The sequence below is a fragment of the Cydia pomonella genome, chromosome 10, assembly GCF_033807575.1.
Source record: "Cydia pomonella isolate Wapato2018A chromosome 10, ilCydPomo1, whole genome shotgun sequence".
Lineage (NCBI taxonomy): Eukaryota > Metazoa > Arthropoda > Insecta > Lepidoptera > Tortricidae > Cydia > Cydia pomonella.
The window spans coordinates 16,229,909-16,243,088 of NC_084712.1; the positions used below are offsets into that span (position 1 = coordinate 16,229,909).

At 41.4% G+C, this 13,180-nt stretch overlaps 1 protein-coding gene across 1 annotated transcript in view; it reads right to left on the reverse strand.

Moving 5' to 3' along the window:
• Positions 1-452: 452 nt before the first annotated feature.
• LOC133522280 (uncharacterized) overlaps positions 453-13,180 on the reverse strand; it is a 42,166-nt gene continuing 29,438 nt past the window's right edge. Inside the window, exons 21-24 of the mRNA XM_061857555.1 lie at positions 11,422-11,560; positions 11,036-11,127; positions 10,321-10,444; positions 453-9,772 (exon numbers count right to left, since the gene is read on the reverse strand). Coding sequence (XP_061713539.1) covers positions 9,637-9,772; positions 10,321-10,444; positions 11,036-11,127; positions 11,422-11,560 — 491 coding nt within the window. The 3' untranslated portion in view covers positions 453-9,636. The remainder of the gene's footprint in view (positions 9,773-10,320; positions 10,445-11,035; positions 11,128-11,421; positions 11,561-13,180) is intronic.

Below are 13,180 nucleotides of genomic sequence, written 5' to 3' on the forward strand. Positions count from 1 at the left end.
AGTAGCAGTTTGTTTAATCCTAGCAACGCTCAAGATTTCACTTAGCGAACAACTCGCTACCTCTTAGTAAATTTTTGGAACCTTTCAAGTCCTCGAATATCAATATTAGCATGAGGGGTTTGCCCCTTGTAAAACAAATAATTCGATTCTGTGCGGAAAGAGGAGAGTCGTGAAATGTATGGGATCCAACACTTTCTACAAAGCTTCTCTCTCCGCACAGACTCTACCTAGCTATACTTAAGAGCCACGCTCACTACCGTCTTCCGAGCGTCTGCGTCTAGTCAACTCTATTATGGCTGCTGCTCGACGCAACGTCGGCGCAGCGACGTCATTTTCCATAGCGCTGACGCCGACGCTCAAAATACGGTAGTGTGGGTAGCCCTAATATTGAAGGTGAGTAGGTTTTTTATCGTATTATTTTTATTTTTTACACTGAAATAAAACGATACACATTTTCTCAACGCTTTATTAAATAAAAATCTCACAACATTGCATTTATAAAACAAAGAATGCCACAAGGGCATAACACCAGCACTTATCACCCACACACCCGTCTCTTTTATACTATACAAGGATGACTGAGAGAGATTATAGTTGTGTCAGTGATAAAAGTTAGTGTACTTCGTACAGCGATAGCGTAATTGTAAAAAAGTAGGCTTTCATGAAAAAATACTGAAAAGTTCGGGGGAACGGTTTGTTAAACAAAATTGAGTGTTAAACCAAATGTCCCAAATGAGATGGCCCAGGGTACAAATTAACAAAAAATGATAACTTTAATGTTCGACTTGACGTGGGTCTGTAACAATTTAACCACCAACTTCAGGTTTTCAATCGGAAACGGCGGTAAAAGCTATTTTTAGATGGCGTGTCAAGCGCTCGGCCATTCCCAATTAGAAACTCCGGTAGTTATGCATTGACATATATCTAAGGACGGGCCTTACGGGCAATAAGAATGGGGCCAGTACAGCCGTGTCACGCACACGAATTCGAGCCAATCGTGCAGTCTAACGCCACAACGCGATTGGTTGGTGAATTCGCATCACTCGCGCGATTGGTTGGTTAGGGCAAAGTTATGTAAATGTTGTTATGGATATGTTATAGTTTATATGTAGTCAAACCCCGTTATCTATGTTGGAATTCATTGAAAAGAAGGGACCCCTAACTTCACCGTTGGTGCCCAACTTCGCCCCAGTAAAATAATAAGTAATAATTTTACCAGGAAATAGCTATACATTCACATCTCAATACAAAGACCTGTATAATAATTAAAAAATAAAATTTTACCAAAACTTTGCCTTATCTCTTTTTTACTCTAAAAATGACATTAAGTAACCCTTATTCCCAATCCTAAATATTGGGGTAGCACGCCCATGAATCTCGTGATTCAATTTATAGTGGAATACTAGGTAAGGTAAAGTTATGTATTAAAGGCGAATTTAGGGTAGATACGTATTTTTGCCTACCCTAATTTTCAATGAACTGCAGCATTAATAACGGGTGTGATTAAAGTTGTTTTTCCTTCCAACCAATTGGTGGTGAAATTCTTACTTCAGTAAGTTCCATAAGTAAGTGCTTCCTCTGCAATCGAAGCATATTTCGATAGTTATAGGGTACTGTATAACACAATCATTTGAATGCTAGTAACCTAACTAAAGCTCCAGAGTGGCTTAACTCAGGGGTTCCCAACAGTGGCAGGGCAAGTATTTGGTGTAGGCAAGTTACATTTAGCGAGGCCCTCTGGTGTCGCAAGAAATAACAAAAAAAAAAACGTTACGCCGAGTTATACGTTTTTGGAGCGCGAGGCCTCTCGGACCGCGAGGCCGTAGGCGGTCGCCCACACCTAGCGCAGCCTCTGGTTCTCAAACTGTGCACTGCGGCGCCCTGTTGTGCCGTAGACATTAAAGAGGGGCGCCGTGAGGCAATCCTCCTCAATATGTTACCTATCTATTTCCAATAGCCTATAGGTAGCTAGGTTAGGGCGCCGAAATTACAGTTTTAAACTTGCAAGGGCGCCGCGTACCGAAAAGGATTGGGAGCCCCTAGTCTTAACCCCTTAACTTATATGCTAACACACTAAAGCCATTCCACAATTTTGTTATTTTTATAAACATGCTTTGTGACAAAACGTAGGCACATCCAGTTAAAATTACGTAATTTTATAAGAGTATCATTATCACGATTATTTCATAAAATGAACATGGTGTGCTGTCTTAGAACTAACATATGAAGAGGAGACTTAAGACTAGGTGTAAATTAATGAGCAAAATCGAGTGGGCTAAGGCCATCGTAAGTAAGGGAGATGGGAGAACTTGGCTGTCCCTTTCTTACCAGTGTTTCGCGTGTTGTGGGAACCAGTATAGGGTTGAGTTTCCATTATTTGGTCATACAGGGTGAATGATGTGATGGTTATGGTTTCATTACCTTTTTCCAGGCATAGTACGATTTATCAACCACATACGCGCCAGTAAAATTTCAACTTTAGTAGGTATTACGATTTAAAGTTCAAATTAGATTGCACTATCGGGCCTTAAAATGAATCATAAAAGCTGGATTAATAGGGAATATTACGCAAAACCCTGCGTAGGGGACGCCACTAGCACAGAGGGCCTACCACGAAACACGGAAATCGTTATCTGTCTCTCTATCACTCCTGCATATTCGAGCGAAAGAGAGGCAGATAACGAAATTTCGTGTTTCGCGGTAGGCCCTCTGTAACCAAACCTTGATGCATAAATGTATTCGTAACAAATTATCTGTGAAAACTAGTCAAAAACTGTTTACAATATGTGCTAGTGATGCACTCTAGCGGCAGAACATGCAGTATTACCCCCTATTGGAATATGATTGGATTTTTTGGGAAAACCTTGTAGATTGGTGCAGTTAAGGTAACACATTCGGCAGTGTTTGGGAAATAATTGCCTGACAGTACAGCAAATTAAAGTTACTCATAGTTGCTCCCTTTATTCATGGACTAGGTATTTTGTGAAAAATGATAGTATAACAATAATAATATGGTTATAATGATTAGCCCTGTTAGTATTATGCTATGTTTTACTTAATTGTTGCGAAGAATGTTAAAAACAAATTCATTTATAATTATTGACTTGTTGTTAATATTGCTTTCTCGGCAGTATTTAGACTTAGAATGTTGTAAAGTCTATCCTCAAAATAAACAACAAATAAAACATTCTGGCTTAAAATTACCAATGACTCCATTTGTGTATAATAAATAACATAATTATACCTATATATTAATTTCAATCCATACCTATTTGGCTTTATAATCTAAGAGAGAGCGTTAAAGTTCAATAATTACAATATATTTCTTACAATAGGTTGAGAACTCCTGACTAGAATTCACGTTACTCAATCGCCAATCAAATATCTGCTGTAAAGTGTAAATCAATAAACGATTTTGATAAGTTCAGTGACGTTGAATAGATGTAGAACAGGAGTTGTCAACCTAAAATTGTACTTTATACTACAATAAATATAATCCCTAGCCTAATGTAACCTAACTAAAGCTTACTGTCATGGTCACTTAAAATATTGCAACGTTTAAACTCTACTCTAGCAAATGCTTTATAATTGATCTGTTCTTTCGGTAATTTTAGGACTCTGCCCGGTTTTACCGGGAACTTTTTACAGATATATTAGACCAAATATCAGGTATTTCTGTCAACTAGTAATAGTATTTTTAATATGTTACAAAGTCAAACACTACTCAAAAGAAGTAACGTTTGTTTGTTTGTAATATGGATTGCAGGGTATATCTACGACTGTAAAACTAAGACAATAAATCACTTCATTTTGGAAATAAATATAATTATTACGTAAAAAAGATAGTATATATACTTTTCCTAAGAAAGGATATAATGATTTGGACGTTAAAAAGACATTTCATTTAAGATTTATTTTAGAATTATATACGTTTGAGCGTGCCAAGCGTAAACACTTAGCCTAAAGGCATAGGAACGCCTCTATCACTACAACTAAAGTCAGTGCACACACTCAATGATAATCGGTCGAAAATATTAATGTTGCGAAACTAATCAATAAAAAATAATAAGTTGTCCAACTAAAAAAAATGGTTTAGACTCGTCAACATTGAATCCTTATCCCTAGTTAGGAAATCTATCGTAATGATAAATAATTTCAAACGTAACTTATGTTAATGAACAGAAATCACATAAAAAATTGCAATTCTTCAAGTTTCAGCCTAGCATTAGATATATGAGGGATATAATGAGTAGTTTTTCTTGGATCAAAACAAAAAAATGATTAACCATTAAGCATGGTCACCAACGTGCGATATCTAGTGGTCAGACCGTGAACTACAAGTGTCTACACTTAAGCTGCCAACTTTTTTGTTCGATGATTTTATATTTGGACTTTATTATGTACTAGATAAAGTCCAATATGCAGTAACCGACTAAAAAAATTACAGTTAAGGTTAGACAGAACTACGTGCGTCTAACACAAGGCAAAGTGCTACAACTATGAGTAGACCCCAACGCTGGCACTATATAGGTGGACCCTTCATGAAAAAACGCTCTGCACACAATGGGTCAACGTTAACCAAGTTATGCGAGACTGTTAGAAGGAGCCAGCGTTATTGCGATCTCGTTTCAATGCATACGTCGCAGAGTTTGGCCGATGTTAGCCCAATGTGTACAGAGGCCTAAAGCTGCCAACATTGCGACCAACTCTTGGACGTACCTATACTACCGTCCCAATCGTCTCGTTACAGGGATGCAGACGATGCAGTTATATGTTATAGAAATTAAAGAAGGTGCAGTTTTAAAATTCTCTCTTAATTTTGATCGGTATTTTGAGGTCAGGTTTCAAAAGTCAACTTCACTAGACGCCCTTATTTTAGGTTTAAATTATATGTATATTACTTGAATTTAATAGTAAATTCCAAACAAAATAAAGACATGTAAAAAGTCACCCGAATATAACTATTTTTATATTCGGGTAACGGTAACGACTATCTCTCGGTCTCGGGATCTTATTTATACCTACAAATACGTTGAAAAAAAATGATAAGTGTGTCTGTCTATGATGGTTTCCCTAGCTGCCATTAAAAGTAATATATAAATGCATCCCTATAACTTTTACAAATATCGATTGGTAAAAATTGCGGGCTTAAATACTTATTGGACCAAACGTCTGGCCTTCCGCTTTTTTACAATATAATGAAAAACCGAATTATTTCAGTACAGAGTTAGTTAAATGTATGAATTATATGTTTTCAATTTTTTTGTGTGATGAACTAGCGGCGACGCAATGTTCGCTATCAATAATGTAAAATTTAAAAGATCTATCTAAAATAGTACCTAAGTTGTGGTTAACATTATTGCACTTTAAAAGTCTTAACTTGGTTGAGTGAATATAAAATTGCTTTATTTTGAATAAAAAGGCCATTAGGTGAATTATCATAGCTTAAAAATACAACCTTTTAATACCACGATGGTGCCATAAAAGCATACAATCCGGCTGATGGCAAGATCAGAGCCATACATACAGTAAATGGGAATTCACGACATATATGCTCCATCGTCAAAACATCTTCACAGAAGCATAGTCCTGGATTAAAGATATTAAGATGCTCTTCTTCTTTTCCTAAGCCTTATCCCATTATCTGGGGACTCCTTGTCCACTTTTTAGGGTTCCGTACCCAAAGGGTCAAACGGGACCCTATTACTGAGACTTCGCTGTCCGTCCGTCCGTCCGTCTGTCAACAGGCTGTATCTCATGAATCGTGATAGCTAGACAGTTGAAATTTTCACAGGTGATGTATTTCTGTTGCCGCTATAACAACAAATACTAATAACAGAATAAAAAAATATATTTAAGGGGGGTCCCATACAACAAACATATTTTATTTGCCGTTTTTATATATAATGGTACGGAACCCTTCGTGCGCGATTCCGACTCGCACTTGCCCCGTTTTTTATTCCATTGTTCCCGGTTTTGGATTAAGATGCTTTGTATATTATAAATGAATAAAGCAATTTGCTATCCACTTTCAACTCGTCACAAGGTACAGTCGGGTTCCCAAACATCTTTACAAGCCAATGTTTCAAAAAAGTACATTAAGCAACGAGGGGGATAAGAGAAATTTTGGAGACGAGGGTGTTAATTCACGACAGTCGCAGGCTGGAGTGAATAAAAGAATAGAGTTTGCAATCTTCTTACCCTCGGAGTTACACACAATGTTTATCATCATCATGACACTGGCGAAGAAAAAGCGAAATAATTCTTAAATACATTCAAACGTCCAGTCGTCAAAAATTTGCAAAGTGGCAAATTTTTAACAAGCTAGTCAATGAAGGCACATAAGGCAGACCTATCAGGCATCCAACCAGGTTTGGAAATTGTGTAAAAATATTTTATGGCTATTAAAATAAAACGCCAACAATAAGGTCATGTACGAGTCTGTATATTAAGATCGTTACCTTGTAAAGATGTTTGTGAAGCCGTACATACTATCCAAATATATATTTTGGAAGAAGATATTTATTTCATTCAAGTCAACTCCACTAAATCATGAGGTATTTTTCTTTGTATGTTTCATATAGGCCGATACCGCATTCTTTTATAAAGTTTATAACGAATAGCTTGTTAAATACATGATTCCTACCATGTCAGTAAAATTTTGATACTCCATGGCAAGGAAAAATGGCACGAAATAATTTCGAAACTTAAATAACTACAAAATTTGTAAAACTATCATGAAGTTCTTTGTAAGAGTAAATGCCACAATTTGAAAGAATAAACACTAAATTTGTGCTGCTAAGTAAAAAAATAAGAGAGTAAACAAGAGATCGAAATAAATGCGTTAAATTAATGCCTCCTGATTAAAACGTGTAAATAAGTAAATAGTAAAATCTCAAGCTAACACTACGAGTGTCAAACGCAAATAACTAACTAACTTAATTAACTAACCCTGAAATTTTTAGTATGGCATCAAGAAATAAAGTAGTGTAGATTTTCCAATTAACACGGTAATTATAAGCGGAAAATAATTTCTTTGTAATCGTGATCGATTCGATTAGTATAGTCAAAGAGAATTTGAAATAGAGTTGTATTGTCAAAAAAACTTTATAGCGACGTAAATTTACTGCCATCTTTCGACACGTAATTGAAACTTTTCGAACGCCGTTTGACATTGATCCTTATTCTTTCACTGATATGTGTTCAATTTGTTAATATCAGCAAGTGGCGCCATCTAATAGATCAAAGGCCAAAGGTATAGCAGCATCGTTTCGAGCGATGGCGTCATAACCTTTAGGTAGTGCCCGGTAACGGCGCCACTTTTTGATATTTAACAAATTGAACACATATCTGTGAAAGAATAAGGGTCAAAGTCAAATGGCATTCTAAAAGTTTCCATTATGTGTCGAAAGATGGCAGTAAATTTACTTCACTACAAAGTTTTCTTCGACAATATACCTCTATTTAAAATTCTCTTTGGTACAGTACACGAACACCATTTGATTCTTAAAAATGATGCCGTTGCCTCTACTAGAGACCATAAATGCAGTATTTTTCATTTCGTATGAGTGTTTTCTTTTCATACATCATGCATATAGACACGGCATATAATTGTTATTAAAAAAATTGCCTTATTCTGCTTAGAAAAAAAGTAAAAATTCCAGTGTTAGTAATTTAGTGTAGCCCATACCCCATTGCTATCGTTGTCCTATACAAGTGCACTTCAAAGTCTTCCTAGCGTCATCCCATTCAATCATACGGCCCCTTTAAGATACGTAAAAAAAATCGTTGGATATGTCATTGTCAAAAGTAACGTTTTTGTTTCAATAAAAGCCACTGTTGACATCAGGGATCGGTACCGGTATTTGGAAAAAACTTCGAAATAACCATATATTTCGTTTTATTTTACTCCAAATGTAAGACTCAGTTGTGTATTATGTAGATAACGACTTCGTATTATCAGATTGCCCAATTGAAATTAAATAATTAACAATGAACGAAAAAATACCGTTTTCGTTCGCATCCAAAAAATACCGGTTTCCGATCCTTGGTTGACATTGACATATCTAAGCCATATCGTATCTGTAGCAAGTATCTAATCGGGCCGATACACCTAAAAACTATGCTTAAAATACGTCCTCAGGATGGCGTACACACAGATTATAAATAAACGTAATGCGACCTAATCTACACAACTTTCCATTAAAAAAAGTTTAACATGCAAGCATAAAACGCGCGAAGAAGTCTTAAGTTAAGAGAAGAACATTGGAAAATCAACCTAAAATATAAGTCCTAAGAGTCGAAATTAATCTAGAGGTACTTAAGCCAAAACGGCTCACTACAATATTTGAACTAAGACTAAAGTATCACGTATTATTCCCACAAACGAAATAAAACGTTATGTTTAAAGCCGTAGAGTTGAATATTGAGTTATTTAGGCCTCCAGACCTGAGGGCCTGCCGCTAACCACGTTCGACATGGTGCCTTCCTGTCACACGTACGTAAGAATTTACGAGTGCGACAGAGAGGCAACACGTCGAACGTGGTCTGATGCAAGTGTGATCTAAGGTAAATAAAACAATTATCTGTTACGCTAAGGATTTCAAAAAAATTCAAAGGTTCAAATTACATGGATTGAAAAAGTTTGATGGAATCAAAGTATACAAGAAATATTTTGACGTAGTTTTTTTTAAGTAGGTATGTGTTTACATGAAATACACACCTCTTTTTCATCCCTTTTGTGTCACACCCAATGACTGATGAATCTTTATACCGCAAATCGTTTCAGTAACGTATTTCTACCAACTTAGTAGCATATACAACCAAAACATGCACACACACACACACACATATATTCCCAATCATCAGCTGCCAATTGACAATACCAATTTTAATCAATTTTAAGTCTTACTGCATCGATTATAGCGTTTACATTACGATAGCATTCCACTTTAAGCTTAGGGCACACTTTTATCACTATTATGAAAGTAAACTGACTATAATGGTCGGACCATTGAGTTAAATTTAAATGTTTACGTAATCAATATGTTTTTGATTTTTAATGTATAAGCTGCCAGTTCCGTATACAATAACTTACTCTTATAAAAAAAAATAGTCTTGAGAAATACAGATGAAGACCTTATTGCGTTACAATAGGATTCAAGAACAAAATAATTCCAGTTAAGCTGCAATTCTCATTTTAACTTCAACCTATCTATATTAGAATAATCGATTAATATGGTACAGTACAAAACGAAGCTACTTTGTCATTATTTTTAAAGCGTATTAAGAGAGCCTATCGCCCTACAATCGACTTTCTATCTTCGGTATCGTAAGCTTCAATCTCGAGCGTTCTCAGGTTCTTAGTGTCATTACTAACATCAATCATCCCCAAAACTATACCGGCGCAAGCGATCGCCCTTACTATCGAATATACCTATCGGTGGTTATAAGGTACAGAGGCTTTAAAGGCGTATGCGCCGGACGCCTTACAAACAAATGTGTATTTTATGTAGTTGCCGTAAGGTTCAGAATGAAATGCTGGCGTAGAGAGCCCGGTGAATATCTGAAGCGAAAGCGTCGGAAACGCCCGTCGCGTTAACTTCGATTGTGAACTTTCTGTAGTGGTAATTGGGTTCAAACCGAAGTGCCAACATGCGAGCGGTCGGTGTCGAGCGAGACGTCCTCAGGGCTGGCGAGGTCGGCGCGGAGGCGCACGCCGCGCCCGGTCAGCGTCCAGCGGCAGGCGGCGCGCTCGGCGCTCGGCGCCGCTCTGCAAGTACAGCGGCTGTCACACGGGGGCATGTATGGGAGTACAAAATGGGGTACCGGAAATATGCCAGACATATAGTTTACTTAGGGGTCATCCAGTAATTACGTCATACGAATTTCGAGGTTTTTTGACCCCCCCCCCCCCCCCTCCTTGTCATACTTGGCAAACCCTTGGTGTGACGTCACATTTATTGGAAATTTTGTTTTCAACGAAATAGGCATTATTAATTATGATCAAAATATTTTTGACAAAAGAAATATTAGTAATTTTATAATAGAAAACAGATTGGAAAAGAAAAATAACCGAATAAAAACGATTACCGTTTCAAAAACTCGTTTAACTGTCTAGCGAATAAAAAAAAAAATCAGTGACCGATGAAGTTACAGTGACGTCACAAAGTTTGTGACTCCCCCCCTCCGCCTTGTCACAACATGTCACATTTTCTTGACCCCTCCCACCCCCTAAACGTGTGATGTAATGAATGGATGACCCCTTACAATAGACAAAGAGTTAGCCGTAAGGGCCAGCTTGAAAACTAACGACTATACCTGCAGAGCGCCCCGTCGGTTTCTCTAGTGTGGTTTGAACTGGCGTCGTCGTCGAGCGTTCCTTCGCTCGCGCCGTCGCTGCCGCCTTCGTCGCTACCACCGCCTCTGTATCGCTCGACACCGTCTGAAAAATTTAGATAATCCCCGCTCGATAAAGGAAGGATAATTTTTCAAACAACTTGGGTGGGTACGGTGAAAGATGGCATTCAATACAATTTTTGTCTATCACCGTACACAAGCCGTTTGAAAAATACTATATAGCAATTCTTGGGATTAGATGCCAAGCGAACCCCAGGCTTCCATCAGCAGTGGCAAAAAGACCGGACAATTCTAAGAAGACAACGGACAGTTATTTAATATATTCTTTCTATTTAGTACATTCTTATTGGTTGTTTTTTTTTTAGTTGAAGCTTGTTTTCACAGATGATTTTATGTGTTAATTGCTAAGTTTTGCAAATAAACAGTAGTTTATTTTACCTTTTTGTTCATTATCTAGCGTAGAAATGACATCTCACCTCTCTAGCGATAAATTGTAATTATATGTCCTTATCATTCTGTGCACATATGTTTAGTTAGTCTAGATCTGAACTGTAAATTAATACTGTAATTTTCGCTATTGTCTATAACTTGTTTTGTGAGCCAAAGAAATAAGATAAAATAAACAAATTAAGTACCATTGTTTACTGGTTTGTATCCGTAAATATACAAAACATACCTCTCCTATCATCACAGTCGGGCGCATCCTCTAAACTTCTCAGAATTTCGGCGCAAAGGTCCGAGTCTAGTGGGACGGGGTTATCTGATTCCCTGCAAGATAAATTAGAGTTAGAAACGTGAGGAATTTGTCATAAGGTTTTGAAACTTGATGGGAATGAGTGTTTGATCAAGTACAAATTATCTCTTAATGATCACGATCCTCATTTCCCCAGCTACAAGCTGGTACTGAAAAGCTGCAAGCAGGACGTGAGTAGTGCGCGACGCAAGTACGGCGTGGCTGGGCGAACATTGGGTGCGCGGTATGCTAGGTTCAACCGCGTGAAGCGTGGCGAAACCTTATTAAGACATAATCCTACAAATGGAAATGGTAGTTTTGTTAAAAACCTGTTGTGCAACACCAGCGCCACTACGGGTGGCGGCGGCACGGGCGGCATCGAGGGCACGCGGGGACTGAAGGCGCTCAGCTCCAGCGTCGGCGGCGGCACTCGCGGCGCGGGTGTTCCGCCCCATTCTGCCCACATGCCTGTCGAACAGAAGTTCCAAATTAAATATTGCAAACAATTTCAAACTAATGCCAGAGTTATTGATAATAGGACTAAGATAACGTTTATTGATAGATAACTTTGTCACGTCAACGCAAAGTCCGTATAGAGTTAGCTTAGATGGACTGTAAAGTTAAATCAGTCCCATTGGCGCGCTCTCAACGTTCTTTAGCGGCAACCGGACTCCGCTCTTTAGCAGTAGCTTACCACAGTAGATCGGGCTGACAATAGCCCGGGTCATGTAAGGCTTGTATACACAAGCACGCGCTCCCGACCCGCTCTCTAGCCACTGTCCGGGCCGAGTAAGGCTGTGTCAACACTGACCGTGCGCGCGCCGCCAGTCGTCCCGCTCGGCGAGCACGTCGGGCGGCGCCTCGTCGCGGCCGCAGCGCGCCGCCCACAGGCGCGCTCCCGACCCGCTCTCTAGCGGGAGCCGAGCTTCGCTCTCTAGCTACTGTCCGGGCCGAGTAAGGCTGTGTCAACACTGACCGTGCGCGCGCCGCCAGTCGTCCCGCTCGGCGAGCACGTCGGGCGGCGCCTCGTCGCGGCCGCAGCGCGCCGCCCACAGGCGCGCTCCCGACCCGCTCTCTAGCGGGAGCCGAGCTTCGCTCTCTAGCTACTGTCCGGGCCGAGTAAGGCTGTGTCAACACTGACCGTGCGCGCGCCGCCAGTCGTCCCGCTCGGCGAGCACGTCGGGCGGCGCCTCGTCGCGGCCGCAGCGCGCCGCCCACAGGCGCGCTCCCGACCCGCTCTCTAGCGGGAGCCGAGCTTCGCTCTCTAGCTACTGTCCGGGCCGAGTAAGGCTGTGTCAACACTGACCGTGCGCGCGCCGCCAGTCGTCCCGCTCGGCGAGCACGTCGGGCGGCGCCTCGTCGCGGCCGCAGCGCGCCGCCCACAGGCGCGCTCCCGACCCGCTCTCTAGCGGGAGCCGAGCTTCGCTCTCTAGCTACTGTCCGGGCCGAGTAAGGCTGTGTCAACACTGACCGTGCGCGCGCCGCCAGTCGTCCCGCTCGGCGAGCACGTCGGGCGGCGCCTCGTCGCGGCCGCAGCGCGCCGCCCACAGGCGCGCTCCCGACCCGCTCTCTAGCGGGAGCCGAGCTTCGCTCTCTAGCTACTGTCCGGGCCGAGTAAGGCTGTGTCAACACTGACCGTGCGCGCGCCGCCAGTCGTCCCGCTCGGCGAGCACGTCGGGCGGCGCCTCGTCGCGGCCGCAGCGCGCCGCCCACAGGCGCGCTCCCGACCCGCTCTCTAGCGGGAGCCGAGCTTCGCTCTCTAGCTACTGTCCGGGCCGAGTAAGGCTGTGTCAACACTGACCGTGCGCGCGCCGCCAGTCGTCCCGCTCGGCGAGCACGTCGGGCGGCGCCTCGTCGCGGCCGCAGCGCGCCGCCCACAGGCGCGCTCCCGACCCGCTCTCTAGCGGGAGCCGAGCTTCGCTCTCTAGCTACTGTCCGGGCCGAGTAAGGCTGTGTCAACACTGACCGTGCGCGCGCCGTCAGTCGTCCCGCTCGGCGAGCACGTCGGGCGGCGCCTCGTCGCGGCCGCAGCGCGCCGCCCACAGGCGCGCTCCCGACCCGCTCTCTAGCGGGAGCCGAGCTTCGCTC